The sequence below is a fragment of the Equus asinus genome, chromosome 26 (genome assembly GCF_041296235.1).
Source record: "Equus asinus isolate D_3611 breed Donkey chromosome 26, EquAss-T2T_v2, whole genome shotgun sequence".
NCBI classification, from domain to species: domain Eukaryota; kingdom Metazoa; phylum Chordata; class Mammalia; order Perissodactyla; family Equidae; genus Equus; species Equus asinus.
The window spans coordinates 21,958,303-21,980,978 of record NC_091815.1 but is presented as its reverse complement, the minus strand read 5'-3'; the positions used below and the strand labels follow the sequence as shown (position 1 = coordinate 21,980,978).

Here is a 22,676-nt window from a genome sequence, read left to right as displayed (position 1 = left end):
TTTCTGACCAAAAATTAGTACCTAGAACATATATAAGGAATTCCTACAAATCGTAGGAAACAGACAAATAGCCTGATGTAACAACGATCAATACGGCATTCAAGAGAAGAGACAATCTAATGGCCAAATAACATATGGAAAGGTAATCATCTCCAACAATAACCAGAAAAATTTAATTTAAAACAATGAAACAAGATTTTATACTCATCAATCTGACTGTTAAAAAACGAAAAAAATCTGGGGCCAGCCTGGTGGCGCAAGTGGTTAAGTTCACACATTCTGCTTTGGCAGCCTGGGGTTTGCCAGTTTTGATCTGGGTGCGGACCTACGCACTGCTTGTCAAGCCATGCTGTGGCAGGTGTCCCACATATAAACCAGAGGAAGATGGGCACAGATCTTAGCTCAGGGCCAGTCTTCCTCAGCAAAAAGAAGAGGATTGGTGGCAGATGATAGCTCAGGGCTAATCTCCCTCAAAAAAAAAAAAAAAAGAAAGAAAGAAAGAAAAACATCTTACGATATCAATTATAGGAAAAATGGTGATACAAACACTTGGAAAAGTTTGGCATTACCTAGTAAAGCTGAATAAGTATGTATGCCAAGACCCAGCAATTACATTCCTTGGTTTATTTCCTAGCAAGTCTCCTGTGTATGCAAATCTAGAGATTTATATTTATTGTCTTATAATTTTACTAAGTTAATTGCTATATACATCCTATTACATAAACATACTATTTTATAAATAACTATACTACTTTTTTAAAATAAAAAACTTAATGGATAGGTTGAACAGTGCAATATAAATGAAGCCAAGGAATTCTAAGCAAAGGCACTGTAAGTGGAAAAACAGATGAAGAGTAAGAGACTTTGGAGATGATCCAGACGTTCTAATGTCTGTTTAATAGGAGCTTAAGAGAGAAAACGGGAAATGGTAGCAAAGTAATATTTGAAGAGATGACTGCCAATGATTTCCTAACACCAAAAAAAGATACGAGTCCTCAGATTGAAAAATACTACCAGAAGCAAAATATGGGGGGAATAAAGGTAACCACACCTGAATACATCACAGTAAAAATTTAGCCCATTAGAAGAAAGGATTATAAAGGAACGAAATCATTCATCAAGAAGAAAACAGGAGAATATCTTCATGGTCGTATGGCAGGCAAAGACTTCTTAAACAGGACAAAAAAGAACAGATAGTACAATTTTGTTTATATAAGATTCAAAAATAAGCCAAGGAAGAATTTCTTACGTAAGACCCAACAAGCATGAAGCACAAAAGACAAGACTGATGAATTTGACTGAAATTAAGAACTTCTGTTCATAAAAAGAAACCATAAAGATAGCTAAAAGACAATTCAGAGTGGGGAGAAGACATTTACAATTTTTAAAACATGGAATGTACTCATAAGCAAAATATACAAAGAACTCTCACACATCATTATGAAAAATACAGACAATCCAATGAAAAACAGGGAGAAAAGCCTTGAACAGGCAGTTCACTAAAGAAGAATTTCAAAAGACCAATAATGATGTGAAAATGTGTTCCAACTCATCAGTAAAAAGGAAAATGCAACTTAAAACCACACTGAAGTATCATTGTACACTCACCTATTGCTAAAAATCAAAGTTTGACAACACCACACATTAGGAAGCATACGCATGAATGGGAGCTCTCATATACCGCTGGTGGGATTGTAAACTAGTATAGTCATTAAAGAATAAAAGTTGAAAATTAGGCAGCTGGAGATATGATATCTTATGATTCACCCATTTCTCTCCTAGTCCTAAAACAAAGAAAATGTTCATAGCAGCTGTTTGTAACTGTAAAAAACTGGAAAAAATCCAACTGTCTATGAACAGTACAACTGATAAACAAACTGTGATATACCCATACAATAGAATGAATCAGCTCTGACTACAAGCAATAGTAGGTATGAATCTTAAAAGCAAAATGTTCAATAAAAAAGCAAAACATAAAATAATATATATAGAATGATTCCATACATATAAAACTCAAACTCAAGGAAAACTAAACTATATTGTTGTGTGTGCCACTCTTAGGTGGCAAAACTATGAAGGGACACACAGATATTGTGGACACAAAGATCTCTGCTGGTAGTGCTGTAGTTGCTGATCTGGGTGATGGCTCCATGAGAGTTCACTTTCTTTCTTTCTTTTTTTTGGGGGGGTAAGGAAGATTGGCCCTGAGCCAACATTCATTGCCAATCTTCCTCCTTTTGCTTAAGGAAGATTGTCATTGAGCTAACATCTATGCCAATCTTCCTCTATTTTGTATGTGGGATGCTGCCTCACCTTGGCTCGATGAGTGGTATGTAGGTCCATGCCTGGGATCTGAACCTGCAAACCCCAGGCTGCCGAAGCAGAGTATATGAATTTAACCACTATGGCATGGGGCTGGCGCTGAGAGTTCATTTCTTAATTGTTTGAATATCTACCTATAGCTTGTTATTTTTCTGTATATGTGATAATTTCCAATAGGAAGAATTTAACTGCCTGCTAGGCATATCTATCTCTGATGGCACAGGAGGATAGATGGATCAAAGAAACAGAAAAAGAGGCCCTGAAATACAAACTAACATAAATCAGAACTTATTACTGAATAGGCAGATAAAACAACGATGAAATAAGCAGGTGCTGAGTAAATGGTGCTCAAATAAGATGTGTGTGTGTAGGGGATTGATTTGGAATCTCAATTTATACCTCACTGCAAAAGAAATTTAAAATGGATTTAAATTCTATAAAACAAATTGCAGAAAATTGAAAAAGAAAAACATAATAAAATATCTATAAACTTTGTAGAGGCCAGTTAATTTTCTAAAATCAGAAATAAAAATAACCAAAAAGAAAATGACTACAAACACATTAAAACATACATATTAAAGATGCTAATCAAAACTAAAATTATAAAGTAAAAACACCATCTGGAAATGGATACATGTTTTTATTTCACAAAGTCCATAAAAACTGACTGAAAAAATAAGGATAGTAATAGATAAAAAGTGTAAAATATAGTAGGGAACAAATTAAAGACAATAGTACCATTAAGGTGAAAATGTCCACTCTCACTAGGACTCGATATAGTGACACTAACACAATTCAGTGTGCCAAGAAATCATCGTAAAATTTATTAGGGACAGTAACGGCATTCAAAAATTATGTAAGGGAGAAAATGTCCATATTTTTTAGAACTACATATTGAGGTTGTACAAAGGTGAAATGACACAAGGCCTTGGATTTATCTGAAAATATCTGAACAATAACCACTGGGATATAAGAAGCACTGGCCTCCTGGCTGCTCTTCCAACACAGCCAACGCACACCTGCCCCAGGGAGCCTTGAATGTTTGGTTTTCTCTCTCTGGAATGTTATTTCTCCCAGTAACCACATACAATGATTTACTACAGTATTTCTTCAGGTCTCAGCCCAATGCCAACTTACTGGAAAAAGTTTCTCTTACTATGCCACAGAAAATAGCACCCACAACCCCCTTTCTTCCGTTTTTCTTTTTAGCACTTACTATTACCTGATATCATATATTCCTTTATTTGTGTATCTCTCCCCGCACTGGAGGGTAAGCTCTGGGAACAGAGATACGCATGTTCTAGTCACTGATGTAACCTCAGTGTTGAGAGCAGGGCTGGGTACTATTGAGTACACAATAGGTACTAATAGTACACAAATATATACTGAAGGAATGATTGTGTGTGCTGTCCTGTTTTCCCTCCTTCATATCAAATCTCTCTATCCTTGCCAGCTCTAAGTTCTCAGGGAAGGCATAGACTCTATTTCCAACATTCTATCTAAAGTCAATGACATGCAGGCTCAAATCTCATCCTATGACTTCTACATGGATCAAGTCCTCTTCCACATCTTTAGCCCTCACTTTCTGCTGAGCTCTCTATTTTATCCTCTCTTATGGTGGTTCTACTTTATAGAAGCTAAAGACAGACATGTTCTGGTACTTGTATTAAGCTATAAATTCTGAAATTGCTTATTCATTTTTTAATCTCTGCAGCACCTTGCAGAGTACCTCACATACATGAGAAAATCAGTAAATGTTCATTATAAGTATGAATGAACCAATGAGTGTATCAACTACAGTATCTAAAAGAACTCTAGGGGCCGGCCGGTGGCACAGCGGTTAAATTTGCACATTCCACTTCTCGGCGGCCCGGGGTTTGCCAGTTCAGATGCCGGGTGTGGACATGACACTGCTTGGCAAAAGCCATGCTGTGGTAGGTGTCCCACGTATAAAGTAGAGGAAGGTGGGCATGGATGTTAGCTCAGGGCCAGTCTTCCTCAGCAAAAAGAGGTGGACTGGCAGTAGTTAGCTCAGGGCTTCCTCAAAATAAATAAATAAAAAAAAATTTAAAAAACTCTAAAGAAAATAGGTCTTGGGCAGTGTAGAAAAGAAAGTTTCAGGAGACAGTGATACTTTTTAAAGACTAAATACAAAAAAAGATGAGAAGCTGATAAAGACCTAGATCCAAAATATGGATAGAAAGGAATATCATTAGAGAGGGTGAAAGAGGGCACCAGCTGGTTAGAGTTGGGAGAGAAGTATAAGAGGAGAAGAGCAGGCAGAGTATGTTAAGTAAGGGGAAACAGTCCGGTCATTTGAAAGCGCGTGCTGAAAAGGCTTACTTTTGCACAGCAGACCTAATGCTTTTAAGAGGAGCTTTACAGACAGCATCTCAAAGGAGCAGTGTCTCCACTGACAAACTCGGTTGTTACCTGCTGGGCCTCACTTACCTGGCCATTGGCCTCTTGTAAGTTCTCTGTGAACCAACCAGGGCTCCCTGCCCTGCTCCAAGAAGGAGATCACATCTGGTTTAGAAATAGAATGTCCTGCTTGCAAAAGAAGTAATGAGACAAGTTTACGATGAGAACGTCCCAGAATTCAAATGCAGTCCCTTCATTAAGAAAGAGTCAAAGAAAGGTATAACAGATTTATGAAACAATAGAGGATTGGAAACTTCACACATAACTCAATGCAGCTTCCTCTTTCTATTCTGCAATATTAAAAACATTCCTCTGGGAACAGGATGTAGAAATCCAGCTTGTTATTTGCAAGGTAGGTGAGCATTTCACAATGAAGGAAGTAGACCTTCTGGGGGCAGAATCTGAATGATTATGGACAGATGTCCTTACCCATTGAAACCAGGTTGTTGTAATTCTCCAACATCACATCTCTGTATAACTGTCTCTGATCATCATTCAGGCATTCCCACTCCTCCTGAGAGAAGTCTATGGACACATCACTGAACATCACTGACTCCTGGAACAACAACCATGTATATGACTTGATTAATAAAAAGAAGTGCTTTTGTGAAGGAAAGAGAGAAGAGAAAAATAAAGACAGAGGAAGTGAAAATCAGCAAGCATACAGAGTGGGACTGAATGTCTGGAATGCAAGTGGAGGACCGTAAACAAATACGCATGACTGAATGACTATGCGTCCACGTCACTGTTTCCTCCAGACAAAACTGCCTGTGTAGGGTGGGACATGTCCATTATGCAAAGAAGTCTGGGAAGGTACAAAATTCAGCTAATAGGAGTTTCTCAATTAAATGAAATAGCATATACAAATGCCTAGCACAATACTTGTCACACAATACATCATCAACATGTGAGCTTCTTCTCTCTCCTCTTTTCCCAAATAGCTAAAAGTAAACTTTCAGAATAAGGGATAAAGAGAAGACATTAAAAGCAGCCAGAGGAGAGTAGGTCACATAAAAGACATCAAGAATCAGAGAGGCAATGGGGTTCCCAACACTAGCACTAAAAACGAGAAATAAGAACAATTCTTTAATATTCTGATGGAAAAAAGAAATTCTGATCTAGAATTCTATAACCAAACTATCATTCTGTTGTGAGGGTTGAAAAAAGACATTCCTAGACACAGGACATAAGCACAATTTTCTTAGGAAACTACTAGAGATGTGCTCCACCAAAATGGAGGAATAAACCAGAAAAGAGGAAGACAATGGAATTCAAGAAATAGGTGAATTAAAACAGGAGAACAGTGGAGGAAAATCCCAGGAAAACAAAAAAAGGAAAGTCTTGGGAAAACTGCGACAGGCCTAGAGAGTAACCAGACCAGATGGGAGCAGGGCGAAAAAAGCAATGGGGACGGAAATCTCCAGGCTCAAAAGGAACTCATGTGTTTGACCAGATGGAAAACATCTTGACTGGCACATGGCAGTGATTCTGGAGATTTTGGATAGAAATACATGGACAACTAAGCAAAGGGGGGCAGTGTGTGGAAGCAATTAACCCCAGGAAAAAATGAAAGGTTGTGATAGAATAAAGCCACGAGCTGGCTCAGCAGTGAGTGATATTTGTAGTCATAATATTATGTACACTATTGATTTAACCCAAAATTGTGATATAATTATTCATAGAATCAGAGGAAATAAAGGGTACGATACAGGAGTACAATGTCCCTTCTACTATGCAGTAAGTCAAGAGATAATGAGTAAAACTGATTCATCAAAAGATAGCAATTAAACCATATTCAACAGGTGAGGGCAGCCACCTTTTGGGAGCAGGGCTGGTGATGGGACAAGACTGGAACTGTACTACTTCACTTGTAAACATGTGTAAAATGACTTAAAAAATATTTTATCTTAGAAAATTAAATTTGCATATCATTCAAGATTTGATCCATTCTCATATCACACTATTATATAACAGTTACTCCTTGTTACAACAAATTCTTTTCATAAGCATATTTTTTTCACTGAATAATATTCTATTATATGGATATCAATCGTAACTTTTCTTTTGCTTTCAGACATTGAGGCCGCAGGTGATCTTTAAAAACCTCTCCAATACCGGCCCAATATTACCTATAACCACCTATTGCTTAAATGTAAATCCCCTTTGTTCCTGAGTTACAGGAAATTGATGGATGATCCAGATTCACACAATGGCATTATGAAGACTATGCATCATGAATGATCTGGTGGGGCGTCAGAGTTCTGTACTGATTACTAGTCATACTCGCAAATCTGAAAGGTTCATACATCAGGAGATCTCCCCATGTATTAAGACTGAAATCAAACAGAAACATTCCACATATTTTCTTATTGGAAAATCTAAGTCTGTAGAGATGATTAGGGCTTCTCCCTACGAGATGTCCCTAATTACTCATCTCCATCTTATCAAACCACTGTCCAAGCAAATTAGATTCATCCACAAATGGGAAATACAGGTCTGTTCTATCAAGATTTCTGGCAGAAGTCTGAGATAGAAGATGCTGCTTGGGGCCGGCCCAGTGGTGCAGCAGTTAAGTGCGCATGTTCCACTTCGGCAGTCCGGGGTTCGCTGGTTCGGATCCCGGGTGCGGACATGGCACTGCTTGGCACACCATGCTGTGGTAGGCGTCCCACATATAAAGTAGAGGAAGATGGGCATGGATGTTAGCTCAGGGCCAGTCTTCTTCAGTGAAAAGAGGAGGACTGGCAGCAGTTAGCTCAGGGCTAATCTTCCTCCAAAAAAAAGAGAAGATGCTGCTGAAGGACTTACTAAATGAGTTTGTAAACATTATTTAAAAGAAGAGGGAACTGGGGAGGGCACTGGGTTGCTTAGGAGGAAAGAGAGGTTAGGTTCCTGAAGGGGAACCATGTTAACTAGTATAAAAATATTTTTTCCAGGAGTGGCGCAGTGGCGTAGTGGTTAAGTTTGGCGTGCTCCACTTCAGAGGTCCAGGTTCGTGAGTTTGGATCCCAGGCACAGACCTACACTACTCATCAAGCCAAACTGTGGCAGCAACCCACATATAAAATAGAAGATGGGCACAGATGTTAGCTCAGGGCCACTCTTCCTCAAGCAAAAAGAGGAGGATTGGCAACAGGTGTTAACTTGGGGCCAATCTTCCTCACCAAAAAAAAAAATTATATATATATATATATATATATATATATATATATTTTTTTTTTTCCCCAAACCTGGTTTTAATCAGGCCTTCTTTTTACATTATATAATTCATAATCTTTTTGTGGGAACAAGTAAGGATTCTTGATGAAATCCATAAGCAATTTTCTGATGGATTTTAATCTGCTTAAGACCACTTCAGAGAAACTTGTTATCCAACCACTTGGCCCTCTAACAGTTATCTGTAAGTTAAGATTGTAAAGATCTTTAACCAGACATTCTTTACTTTTTCCAACAATGATTATCTAAGCACTTCTTTTTTCCATAAATATCTCCAGCAAGACAGAAATTCTGAATTGGCTTAAGAAACTTTTTTCTTTAGAGTAAGGGTAAGAGAACTTTGACACTGCTTATAACGAAACTGTCTGAAAGTTTTTATTTTGCTTTCTTTAAACACCAGAAAGCATCATGATGAGGAAAGCAAATGTTTACATGTACTAAAGGTACAAATGACTCTATATGAGCAAAAGTAAACAGCATCTCACCTGAGCCATGGCTTTGATACTTGCAGAAAAGTACCAGTCCTCCTCTGGGTCCTCTTTTAGAAAACGGCAGAGCTGGGGGAGCAAAAGAACTACATAAGATCCCACTTGCCTCACAACTCCCAGAATGATCATTTCTCCTCGGTTCACTTCACACAAACACCTAAGAGGGATTAGTGAGAAGAATGGGCAAATCTCTCGTTATTCTCAACTCCAAAAACCTCAAGTTTTGACTGGAGCAGGATAGATTTGGACAACCCGAGATGGTTTGGAAAACATAGCTTATATGTACACATGAATACACACAAAGATAAAATTTTTTAATACAAATTTTAGCATATTATACACACTGTTACACATACTGTTGTTTTTATTTAATATATCTTGGCTCGGATCCCAACTAGTACATATAGAGCTATATAATTCTCTTAGCTATGTTGTATTCCGTTAAAAGATAGACTTTATTGAACTAATTTGCTGCCAATGATCATTTGGGTTGTTTCCAGTCTCTCACTATAACAAACAATGTTGTAATAAATATTCTTGTACATATACCATTTTACCTGTACATGAATTCTGAATAATTTCTAAAACTTGACCATATGCATTTTAGTTTGGATGTACATTGGTTAAATCAGTTTTCAATGATCTTGGATTGTACAATCAGGGTCCCAAGTCCTGACCAAGAAACAACTGATTGATAAACCAGGTCCTCTAATTTTGCCTACTTGAGAAGACTCAACTTAAATCCAGAAAAGTAAACAAAGCAATATTACTGAAACTTTAGGAAGATATTAAAATTAGCATAACAATAGGAAGGAATTAAAAAGTACAGGAAAAACGTAGAAATGGATTAAACCCACATCACTGATGCTTTAGAATAGCTTTTGACTCTAAGTGTAGTAATAAAAATTGTAATAATTGTGCATATTCTGTGTGCTTAAGACATTTAAAATGTGCAAAAGAGTAAGCTATACTAAAAGACTATTATTAGTCTAAATTGTTTAAAGGGAGTAACTAAATCTGTGATTGATGTTTAAATGTTTAAGAAAATTTGGGTTTGTTTATTAGATATAGAATATAATAAAATGAGCATTATAAAACTACAAAAGGCAGTGAGCATTCCTCTCTAAGTACAAAGCTCCTTGATCATTAAACAATTTATCAACAATTTCATGCAAAACTGACCACTGAGGAAGCAGCACCATGTTGTTAATTATTTGATGGCTTCTACCCTTAGGCACTCACTACATTCCCCCAGGAGTATACATATTCCAGGAAATGAAAACCAAAGTAATCCACAAATTTCTCTTCCTTAAAACCTGAAAGTACTCCTTTAATATTATTATTGCTATTTATTAAGCTTTCAGTATTCTTTTATTACTCACACAGCCTCTTCTGTGCCAGGCATTGTACTAGATACTAAACAATCAAGAGTAATCCAGAAGACTTGGAAAGAGAGTTCCTTCTCCCATAGTCCTCACTTTAAGTCCCCTTTTCTGGTCCCTCCTCCTGGACTCTCCCTGGTTAAAGAGATGTCCTCATGTGCTGCATCGTCCAAGTGGAATGGGCAGGAAACACGCTTACTTCAATAGCTCCATATTGTGTTTGTCACATTCCCAACCCTCTTCATCGTTGCCCCTAGGGAGTGTCCTCTCAGGCTGAATTCTTGCATCTGGGGGATCTGCTCCTCCCTTTTAAAACCACCCATCTCTGTGGCTAAGACTGTAGTATGCTTGCAAAATGACCATGCCTGGGGTATGGAGCATTGCCAAAAGATACCACTACAGAGAAGCGGGTCCTTTGACAAGTAGTAAATAACTTAAAATTGGGGGGAATTTTGCACTCTTCTAAATAATAAACTTATCTTTTAATAAAAAATGTTTTAAATTCCTTCCAGCATTATCCTGATAATCTCCTGTATGCTAGTAATTGTATTTGTGTGTTAGTAACAGGGACCTGAAAAGCAGTTTAATTTTTCTTATATAATGAGAAGGACAGAGGTAGGTTATCCGCTGGCCTTAGCCCCCACGGTTGTTTTAGACACCATATCTATCATACAATTAAAAATTACTAGACATGCAAGGAGATAAAAACAGAAAATAGGAGCAGAACCACAGATAATTCAGATATTGGAGTCAGCAAACAATTTAAAATCTCTATAATTAAAATGTTGAAGACAACCCAGGAAAAGATAGGCAAATGGATAAGATGAAGAAATCAAACAAAATTGAAATCTATAAAAAAGAATCAAGAAGACAATCTAGATCAACAGATTAAGAAATTAAGAAGTCATTGCATGGTTTTAACATGAGGCAGACAAGCAGAAGACAGAATTGCTGAACTCAAAGACAAGTAAAAAAAAAAAAAATCCATGTGAAGTAGAGAGGAAAAAAGAACAGAACTGAGTATAAAAGACACATGGCACACAGGTAAAAGATCTGCCATACATGTAAGTTGAGTCTCAGAAGGAGAAAATAGATTGGAGAGGAATGAATATTCGATAGACTAACTGATCAAAAGCCTCAAGAAGAGTCTCAAGAAACTCAGCAAACCTGAATAAAAATAAACAAAAAGGAAAAGAAAACAAACACATAAAACAAAAAGCAAAACCACAACCAAGCACATCATAGTCTAACTGTTGAAAACCAAAGAGAAAGGAAAAAAGTCTTGAAAGTACCCAGAGGAGAAAAAGACATTACCAAGAGCACTGATGAAAATAAGAAACAGTGATGCAAATGAACAAAATCGGGAATAAAAAAGGGAACATAATTACAGATGCCAGAGGCATTAAAAAGATGATAAGAAAATACTAATACCTTTATGTTCTTAAGTCTGGAAGCTTAGATGAAATAGACAAATTCCTTAAAAGACATGCTAAAGCTGACAAAACAAACAAAAACAACAGAACATTTGAAGAGTTAAATTGATTCCATAATTTAAAATCTTCCTATCAAGAAAATTTCAGGCCCAGATAGCTTCACCAGTGAATTCTTCCAAATTTAAGGAATAAGTTTAGTCTTACATATAGTGAATAGAGAAACACAGTGAATTCTTCCCAACTCATTTTATGAGGCTACCTATAAGCCTGATACCAAAACTTAACAAAGACATTAGAAGAAAATAAAATTATGGGCCAATATTTCTCATGAACATACATGCAGAAATTTTACACAAAGTATTAGGAAATCTAACCCAGTGAAGTTAAAAAAAAAAACCGTCTAATACATCATGGTCCACTAGGATTTATTTCAGGAACACAAGTTTGGTTCAACACTTGAAAATCGACATAATTTACCACATTAATATATAAAAAAAGAAAACCATAGGATCCTCTCCATGCACAGAAAATGCGTTTGTCTAAATTCAGCCCTCATTAATGTGAAAAAGTCTTATTAGCAAATGAGAAAGAGCACTTCCTCAACTTGACAAATAGCACCTACAGAAGGTGTTTTGCAGGCGTTAGCTGATGAGGATTTTTAGGCTGCTTAATTTTAAAACGGTTTATGATGAGGATTTTTAGGCTGGTTACTTTTAAAACTACAGATAAGAACCAGGCTCCGAGGAGTGGAATTTGTTTGCCCTTTGATCAGAGACAATTGCATTTGTGAAGGAAATCTCCATGCCTCCCTCTCTGCGCCAGGAGGAAGGGGGGATGGCTTTATCTCTGGAAACTCTTAATGGGGAAGGCAAGAACTTAAGTTGTTTACTGTCTGGCAACCTCATGTAACTAACCCCCCACCCCAAAATCCTCCTTTGTCTTTAGCTGAAGATAATATTTGAGCGGTGACTTCTGCCATTTACTCAATCCGGTTTGATTCTTATCTAAAAGTTGTGGGACCGCCCAATGGCCGGACCCTACCGGCACTGGTACCATTTTAACTTTTTTTCCTTTGTCTTGTAAAGAGATGACTCACATACCCATGCCTTAAATTTAGCCCTAACCCTCAACTCGGGGCAGCAGCAGGAGCTCTGACTGCCCGTGGGTCCTGTCCCCATGCCAGCGGGGGCAGCAGCAGCAGCTCTGCCTGCCCATGGGCTCTGTCCCCATGCCAGCGGGGGCAGCAGAAGCGGCGGCAGCAGAAGCTCTGACTGCCCATGGGTCCTGTCCCCATGCTATTCCACACTATTCTCTAAATAAAAGAGCACTACTGCCAGATCTTGAGAGTCTAAGAAATCTTTCTTTCGACTCCTCGGCTCACCGACCCCGCATCATTAGCTATAAGGACAATATACAAAAAGCAACTGTGCTTCTGGCGACAAACAATTGGAAAATAAAAAAAATGAAATACCATTTACAGTTTCAACAATAAACATCAAATACGAGGTATAAATTTAACAAAAGATGTGCAATGAAAACTACAACAAATTGTTGAAATTAAAGACCTTAACAAATGTATATATATACCATATTTATTAGCTGGAAGATTCAATATTGATAAGATGTCAATTCTCCCCAAATCAACATCCAGATTCACAAACAAAATCCCAGCAAGGATTCTTTGTTTTTGGTGAGAATTAACAAGTTGATTCGAACATCAATAGGAAACCGAAAGGACTTAAAATAGCCAAGTCAGTCTTGAAAAAGAAGGAAAAGAGTTGGAGGACTAATACCACAGATTTTAAGACAGTGGTACTGACAAAAAGACAAAACAGAATACAGTCCAGACAGAGAGTCACATATATACTATCACTTGATTCATGATAAAAGCTCTTTGCAATTCAGATGGGCAAGGATGGTGTTTTCAGTAAGTAGTGCTGGAATAACTGAGCACTTGAAGGGAAAACAATTAACCCTTAGCCCTGTCTTTCACCGTACACAAAAAATTAATTCAAGATGCATCACAGATTTCAATGTGAATGCTACATCTATAAAGCTTCTAAAAGAAAACGTAAGAGAATATCTTCAAGATCTTGCAAATAAGCAAAGATTTCTTTTCAAGATATAAAAAAGCACTAACCATAAAAGAGAAAGGGCTAAAAACCTGCTGGAAACATACATAAAAAAGGTAAACAAATGTTCAAGCGCACTCATAATTAAAGAAATAAGAAAACACTGAGACACTATTTCTCATTAAAAACTAAAAAGTATGACCTACATCCTGTTGGCTAGGGTGTGGGGAAAACAGGCCCTCTTACGCATTGTAAGTGGGAATGAAAACTGGTACCACAATTGTACAGGGCAATTTAGTAATACCTGACACAACTGCAAACACACTTACCTTTTGACCCAGCAATTCCACTTCAAGGAATCTACCCGAAGATATGCCTCCAGCAATACAAAAATACACATACAAAGTTATTTATTGCAGCACTGTTTCTAGTAGCAAAATACTGTAAATGACCTAAATGCCCACAATAGGAGAGTGGTTGAATAAACTTTAATAAATCCATATACTGGAATATTACGCAGCTGTAAAAAAAAAAAAGAATTGAGTATCTCTTTGAATTGTGGTGGAGCAATGTCCAAGAGATATCATTAAGTGAAAACAGCAATGTTCAAGAGAGCACCTACAGTATGTTATCTTTAACGCAATAAAAACAGAAGGTCAGGGGCTGGACATGGCACTGCTCATCAGGCCATGTTGAGGCAGCATCCCACATGTCACAACTAGAAGGACCCACAACTAAAAAATATACAGCTACGTACTGGGGGGATTTGGGGAGAAAAAGCAAAAAGAAAAAAAGATTGGCAACAGTTGTTAGCTCAGGTGCCAATCTTTAAAACAAACAAAAAAAAGAAAGTCATTCAAAAGAATACATGTATCTGCTCATTTGTGTAAAAAAAATACCAGATGAATAAGGCAGAAAGTAAAGAGACTGATTATGTTCAGGGAGTGGGTAGGAACCACATTAATGTCTTCATACTCAAAATATTCTGACAGGCTACCATCAACTAGGATGTGGGGGAACCCAAAGAGTAACACACAAAGATAAATGCATGAAAAATGAGTAACAAAATTACACTGAAGAGGGTGGCTAAGAAAAGAACTAAAGGGAATAACTTTGGAAACATTTTTGACGACACACTGAAAGGTTAAAAAAAAAAGCTGCACACAAATAAAAGCTGCACACAAATACTTTACTGTCGTTAGTAAAATTGTTTTTTACACAAGTATGGGTTAGCAATTCTGAAACTACTTTACATGTATTCCAGGATACGTGTAAAAAATTATTGATATTAAGAAGCAGGTTTCTCACTGTTGGAGAAAGGAGTTACAAATAAAGAAACGGCCAAACCTGTTCGGAGACAATTCTCCCCAGATCTTCAGTGTTTCTGTACATCTTGTGATCAGAAGCACTAAGTGCTACTATTTTGAACTATTTCTCCAAGATGTTTATATAATGAACAGCCTTGGAAGACAGACAGTTTCCTTCTAGAGCAAAGGGCAGGCATGCTTACTGCCTATTATAAAGATTCAGGTTACCTAAATTCAAGGGAGAACACAAGTACCCGTGTATTTTGCATCACTCTAGGGGTGCAAGTGAGTCAGTGCAAGAAAATGTTCATACTCTAACTATTGTTCTGAGCAATAAACTGTCTTTCATCTCTGACTCAGGAGTCTCATGTCTTCTGCCAGCATTGTGAAACTGTGGCAAGCTAACTTGTTAACTTACAAGTAGGGTAAAAATCTCAGTTTTTGACAGAAATTCAAAGTTCTTGACAGGATCCTGTGGTATTGGATTGGAATTGAAAGTATCAGTATGAATCGGTGTTTTTTAATATATAAAAATAAACAGATAAATATATAAAGATGTGTGTATATACATTTGTATATTTTCAGGCTCTGTCCACTGACAGGAACTAGAGCAATTACACCTAGATAGCAATGAGCACATGCAGGGCCCAGAGCTTGGTTTATAAATTCATTCTCCAATAAAAGAAACCAGGGCTCCTAGGAGAAACTGTTGATTCCAGGGCTGGAAAAGGAAAATACAAGATGGACCCTGGAACATCTTGGTGCCAGAAAGTAAGAAAGCACTCAAAAATTGATGTCATGTTGAAAGGACCCTGGAGCCAACTTGAAGGAGTTCCTAATGGCCAAATCTGGGACAATCTGAGCAACAAACTATATAACAATAAACTCAGAGAATAATACAAATATCCATGAGTTCATAAATAAACAACTGAATAACACGTGAGGAATAAGGGACAGCTCTTCTTTACAGAAGAACTTGAATTAATAAATGTAGAAGGGGGCCAGCCCAGTGGTGCAGTGGTTAAGCACAGATGTTCTGCTTTGGCAGCCCACGGTTTGCTGATTTGGATTCCCGGTGTGGACAAGGCACCACTCAGCAAGCCATGCTGTGGTAGGCGTCCCACATATAAAGCAGAGGAAGATGGGCACCGATGTTAGCTCAGGGCCAGTCTTCCTCAGCAAAAAGAGGAGGACTGGCAGCAGATGTTAGCTCTGGGCTAATCTTCCTCAAAAAATAAAAAATAAATGTAGAAGGAATGATGGAAAGAGAAAATCACCACTAGGCAAACATCACAGTAATAACTGTTACAGACAAGAATTATCAATGGATGTTAAAATTAATGAGGGACTAGGATGAGAAACAGTATTTTTGCATAGTCTCAAAGCATCTCCCCACAAGATACTTACTAATTAAAAAGGGAAAAATAGTAATTTTACAAAGGAGAAACCTGGCAGACAGCACCTTAACCAAGTAAGCAAAGTTAACATTACCAATAATGAGATATATTGATATCAAATAACTCCTGATACGACACACTGAGGAGAACACAACATCATTTCTGCGATCTTTTTACCAAAAATGCACAGTCTAAATTTAACCATGAGGCAACAGTAGACAAATGTTCAAAAAGGTCAAGGTCATGAAAGATAAAAAGGATTAAAGAACCATGTCAAGACAGGAGAAGACTAATAAGACAAGACAATCAAATCCATGTGGGATCTTACATTGGATCCTGGAACAGAACAGGGCACTGATAACACAATTAGCAAAATTTACAGGAGGTCTGTGAAGTGGTCGAAAGTCTTGTATTAGTGTAAATTTCCTGGTTTTCATAACTGTGCTGTATGCACCTGAGTGAGAGTATGTAGGAATTCTTTACGCTATGTTTAAAACATGAAAATAGTTTTTTGAACTGAAAAAATTAAAAAGGGGCAAGTGGGTTAAAAGACTTGAACAGACACTTTAAAAACAGGATGTTGGGGCCAGCCCGTGGCTGAGTGGTTAAGTTCGCCTGCTCAGCTTTGGTGGCCCAGGGTTTTACGGTTTCGGATCCTGGGTGTGGGCATGGCCCCGCTCATCAGGTCATGCCAGGGCAGCATCCCACATGCCACAACTAGAAGGACCCACAATTAAAATATGCGACTATGTACTGGCGGGATTTGGGGAGAAAAAGCAGAAAAAAAAAAAAAAGAAGAAGATTGGCAACAGTTGTTAGCTCAGGTGCCAATGTTTAAAAAACAAAAACAAAAATAGGACGTCTAAATGACCAACAAGTGTACGAAAAGGCGCTGAACATCATTACACATCAAGGAAACGCAAATCACAACTGCGATGAAACTCCACTACACAACGACCAGAACAGTTAAAATAAAAGACCGACAATATCAAATAATGGAGATGACGTGGAGCAAATGAAACTCTCATACATTGCCAGATGGAGTACAAATTGGTACAAGCACATGAGAAATTGGTACTATCTCTTAAACATATGCCCACCCTATGATCTAGAATTCTACTCCTAAATATCTACCCAAGGGAAAAGCATTTATGTGTTTACCAAAAACACAGTAGAATGTTCAGAGCAGCAACACAATTTGTAATAGCCCAAAACTGGAAATTATCAAATGTATCAACAGTGTAATCAATTAATAAATTGCAATATATCCCCAAATGTAATGAGAACTAAGTGCAATTACATTCAACATAAGTACAATTGCACTCAACAACATGGATGAATCTCACAGACATAATGTGGAAAAAAAGAAGCCAGGCATAAAAGCACAGGCTATATAATTCCATTTATATATGAAATTCAAGAATGGGTAAAACTAATGGTGATAGAATTCTGAATAGTGATTCTGGGAGAGAAATAACTGGAATGCTGGCAAAGCTCTTTATATTGATTTAGGAAAATGTTACTCAGCTGTATACTTCAGATTTGTGCACTTTACTGTATATATGCTGTATCACAAAAATTAAAAAAAAAACCTATCAGAACCGTGTTTTGGTAGGGATATGGAGCAATGAGATGTTTCAAACATTACTGTGCAGGTATAAATTTGTGCATCCACTTTGGTAATATTTTGGCACTATTTAGTAAAGTGGAAGATACCATATGACCCAGCAATTCGACTGGTAGGGAGATAAACTCGTGCACGTGTACCCTGTGTAAAAGAATGCTCGTGGCAGCACTGTTTATAAAGCAAAATACTAGAAATAATTCAAATGTCCATCATTACTAGAAGGGATGACTAAATCGTGGTATACTTCGAAAGATGTAATACAACAGAGCAAATAAAATGAATGAACAGCTATTATATCTAAGATGGATAATTCTCAAAAACATAGTTGTACAAATAAGCAAAATAAAAAGATAAAAAAGTATGGCAGAATGCATATAAAGTTTACAAACGGGGGGAAACTACAGTATAACGCTTAGAGAGATATACAGAAGTGAAAAAAACTCATACATTTATCCAATTACACAAACATCATCACAAAACCACCATGGGGACAAATAGCTAGACGCAACCACAGCCAAAGCAACAGGGTCGCAAACCCAGAGCCTCAAACCGTCACGTACGCACAATCACACATTTACTAAGAGGACACTCAGTCACAGTCACACTAACCATAGATAAAACCACACCATATTTGCAAGGCCCCCCACCTATACTCTGCAGCACACGGTCATAGAATCAAACACCCAACGGGGACAAACGCTATCACACCCACCGAGTCACAAGCTCCCCACAGCCGCACACACAATGCCGCACGTGGTCCCAATCACGCACACACCATCGGGTCGCATCTGGTCACATCAGCACAGTCACAGCCTCCCAGACTGTGCTGCACACGGTAATCATCGGAACCACACACTCACCACAGGAACAGCCAGTCACAACCACACGGGCATTCACCACATACCATCACACAGACACAGTCACACAACTTCAACCTCACCTCCTCCGCCATACCAAGCCGAGGCTCGGGCTCCGGCTCCGGCCCCGCCCTCTCCTCAGGTCCTCACCGCGGGCCTCCCAGGCTTCCAAAGCAGCAGACCGCAACAGTTGCCGGTGCAGACCTGAGGGTCCCGCCAGCGCGTGACTTTGAGGCTGAATTCACGCGAGGATAACGCTCATGCCGAGGGGTCTTCTGGGAAATGTAGTCAGAGACGTACCTGTGCCGGACAAAATGGCTCCCGAGAGTCGGGATTCCTCTTAGAGTTTGGCGCGCCCCCTCGTCAAACCCCGCGCCGGGGGCGTCAGGGAACCTGGCTCAGTCTCGGGCCGTAGCTCCCGAAGAAGTCCACCCCTATGCGTTTGAAATGGGCTTCCTTCTCAGACTCGTCCTACTATTCCCGAGTTGAAGAGGCTCAGGAAGAGGAGGGTTAGTTTGCAAGGGAAGATAATTCGCACCGCCGAGCCTTCTGGGAAATGTAGTTCGGAGCAGGAAAAGCGGTGGATGGACCGCTTAATTCTCTTGATTCTTCACAGCCTTCGCCTGGCCACACTCGGGAGACTTCTGAAAGTGCCCCTGCCCCCAAGGAATCCACAGGCTTCCTGGGTCGCCGTTTTGGCCTTTGGGCGTAAGTTTGGCTTGGGGTTCCTCAGTGAACTAGAGTTGTGGGACCTCAGCTTCTGAGACCCAAAGCTCGTTAGGGAGCCGGAAGGGGAGGAGACCGGGAACCTGCAAAGGGATTGGAGAGGTGAAGGGGAGGACTCGCTAAAAGTGAAACGGGGTTGGGGAGGCCAAAAGGGAGAAGTTTCCGAAATTGCTAAGGGGGCTAGTGTTCTGTGCTCTGACTGCTGTGTGAGAGGCTGGGCCTGAAGAGAATGAGGGAGTCGTGAGGCAGACTATTCAGGAAGCGAGTAATGAGAATCCGGGTGCTGGGGGTAGTAGAGAGAGGGAGAACTTGGATTCAGGATTTTATTGGTGGGCGTGTGTGTAATTGATAATTTAAATGAGTATCACTGTATATATGGCTGGGATTGTATTTTGGAGAGTAATCTCTGAGCCTCATCCGTAAGACGATAACAAGGATAGATCTTCTTGGAGCATCAATTTTTTTTTTTTTTAAGATTTGTTGGGAGAAATGTCAAAAGTTCAGAAATAGCCAGAGTAAAACCAGTGAATCTCCGAAGTGATAATTAGTAAAAGTTTGTTGTGCACACACCGAAAGACAGTTGGCCAACCGAGAGCACTCAAAAACCAAAACAAGGCTTGGGGGTATATTGTTAGAAGGTAGCTTATATCACAGTGATTGGTTATCATATTAGAATTTTCTTAAATGATAGAGAATTGGTCAGTGTTTACCTCCTATGGAACTTGGGAAGCAGTTTAAGGTTTGCTTTTGATTTCCAGAGACATAAGCAAGAAATGACCCAGGTCAAGTGAGTTTTGCAAACTAAGCTAAATTAAATTTTATTTGTGACTAAACTGATTTTATCTGCTCAGGAAATTTTCCAGGCTTGTCTCTATTTGTTTTTAGTAAAGGTTACTTAGTTGAGCTGATAAATAACTTAAAGCTAGACTTTTATGTAAAACCAGAAGCATCTATTATGGAGTAGAAATGAGAACAGCATTGTTTTCTTAAGAAAGAAAGTCCATTTGAAAGGAACTTTTTTCTTTTTGTGAGGAAGATTGGCCCTGACCTAACATCTGTTGCCAATCTTCCTCTTTTTGCTTGAGGAAGTTTGTGCCTGAGCTAATAAGCGTGCCAATCTTCCTCTATTTTTTTTGTGTGGGATGCAGCCACAGCTGTGGCTAGATGAGCCTGATCTGGAGCTGTGAACCCTGGGGGGAAGCTGAGCACCTGAACCTAACCATTATGGCACCAGCCAGCCAGAAAGGAACTTTTCAAAATAATTAATTAATTAATTAAATTCTTTTTGAGGGAGATTAGCCCTGAGGTAACGTCTGCTGCCAGTCCTCCTCTTTTTGCTGAGGAAGACTGGCCCTGAGCTAACAACCGTGCCCATCGTCCTCTGCTTTATATGTGGGTCGCCTACCACAGCATGGCTTGTTAAGTGGTTTGTAGTTCTGCACCTGGGATCCCAACCAGCGAACCCCAGGCTGCCAAAGCGGAAGATGTGAGCGTAACTGCTGTGCCGCGGGTGGACCCCAAAAGGAACTTTTTTTATGGAGTGCTTGCTCTTACTTAGAGCCCAGACCCTGGAGACATAGCCATTCAATCTTCTGTGTAGTTTTTAGAGTCCTGGGGGAAGGGTGTAGATGTAAGGAAGCTGATTTGTGAAGTCCTGGACTACGAAATAAAGTTTGAAGGGTAGTGTTGACAGTTGTAAATAGCCCAGAAATGAAGTAAGCAGTATTATTCCCATTTTCTGTAGAAAAAAACATAGCTCAGAGAGAGCAAGGAATGTCAGCTTGAAGTTCTTCAAGGAGCCTATTCAGATCAACTGACTTACTAATTGCTTCTGATTACCCCCAAGCCAGGTGGATTTTGTTAAGTATAAAAATAAATTGCTTCTAGCTGCAAAGATGCTTTCTCCAAGTACAGTTACTTTTAAAGTAATTTTAAATAAAAGGAGAAAGTAAGATAGGTGGGTGTAAAATTCATGTAAACAAACTTCATATATACAAACAAAACCTTGGAGTAGGATAAAATGCTTCAGAATAATCCTAGCAAGAAATAAATAGAATATATATAAGAAAAAGTTTAAAACACTATGAAGGACACAAAAAAAGACTTAAATGAAAATTTTACCCTATTGACTTGAAATCCTTACCATCATAAACAGGTCATTTTAAATTAATTTATGAATTTAACATGAAATCATGAAAATATGTTTTTATAAATAGGGGTTATTCTGAAGTTCAAGTGGAAAGATAAAGGTAAGAATAGAAAATATCTGGAAAAGAAAGCGGGGCCGGGGAGTGGATATTTGGGGCTAGTCTTACTAGATAAAACATACTCTAAAACTTCAAAAATTGGATTAATATGAGATTGTCATCTGACTATACAGACCAATAGAACAGAATAGAGAATCCAAAAATAGAACCAAATAAAGGACTTTAGTGTGTGGTGAATAGAGCCTCTCAAATCAGTTGGGTAAAGATGGACTTTTCAATAAAGATAATAGGGACAATTTCCTAGCTTTTCTGGAAAAAAGAGAATGGATTATGCCATGTACTGAATTCAGAGTTAACTCCAAATGTGTCGAAATTTAAAATAAAAAAATTAAATTACAAAGACTGAAAACTTTGAGTGAATTTCTTTATAACCATGAAATGAGGAAGGCCTAACTTCAGAATCCGAAAACCAACACGTAAAAGATTGGTCACGCCTACTACATCAAAGAAAAGGTTAATGTGACAGACTGGAAAAATATTTGCATTTTATGTTACAAACAAATGGCTAATCTCCCTAATATATAAGGAAGCACCAAAAAAAATTGATTAATAAAAAGGTTAACAATCCAATAAAAATGGAGAAAGAGATTAACAAATAATACACAGAACAGAATCTACATATGCGTAAATATATATATATATATATGAAATACACTCAACTTCATTCATACTTAGATAAATGCTATTGAAACTGTATAGAGAGGGGCCGGCCTGGTGGTACAGCGGTTAAGTTCACCTGTTCTGCTTTGGCAGCCCAGGGTTCACCGGTTCGGATCCCGGGTGTGGACATGGCACTGCTTGGCGTGCCATGCCTCCTCTTTTTGCTGAGGAAGACTGGCAGCAGATGTTAGCTCAGGGCTAATCTTCCTCAAAAAAACCCCACAAAACTGTGTAAAGATAGTGTTTCTTATGCACTAGAATGGCAAAAATTACCCAAATTGGAAAATTTATATTGGGGTGGAGGGACTGCAGATTGGTACAAACTTTCTGAGGGCAATTTGGGAGCTTCTTTCAAAATTCCAATTCCATTTAACCTTTGAGCAATCCCATCTCTGGAATTTCATCTAAGGATCTAGTTACACAATGATGCATATCCAAGGTTATTCATGTAGCAGCCTTCACAATACAAAAATATTGAAAATAGCCATAAATAAGCTGTTG

The 22,676-nt window shown here is 38.5% G+C and overlaps 1 protein-coding gene across 9 annotated transcripts in view; it reads right to left on the bottom strand.

Annotated features, from left to right (window-relative positions):
• LOC106836131 (zinc finger protein 566) overlaps positions 1-18,995 on the bottom strand; it is a 28,486-nt gene extending 9,491 nt beyond the window's left edge. Inside the window, exons 1-6 of one of the 9 annotated variants that reach the window (XM_070499035.1) lie at positions 18,606-18,738; positions 13,664-13,710; positions 11,261-11,324; positions 8,445-8,516; positions 5,173-5,299; positions 4,774-4,872 (exon numbers count right to left, since the gene is read on the bottom strand). In XM_070499035.1, coding sequence (XP_070355136.1) covers positions 4,774-4,872; positions 5,173-5,299; positions 8,445-8,453 — 235 coding nt within the window. In that variant the 5' untranslated portion in view covers positions 8,454-8,516; positions 11,261-11,324; positions 13,664-13,710; positions 18,606-18,738. Of the gene's footprint in view, positions 1-4,773; positions 4,873-5,172; positions 5,300-8,444; positions 8,605-11,260; positions 11,325-13,663; positions 13,711-18,605 lie in introns of all 9 variants that reach the window. The other 8 variants (XM_070499036.1, XM_070499037.1, XM_070499034.1 and 5 more) reach the window with 8 other exon arrangements.
• Between the last annotated feature and the right edge of the window lie 3,681 nt (positions 18,996-22,676).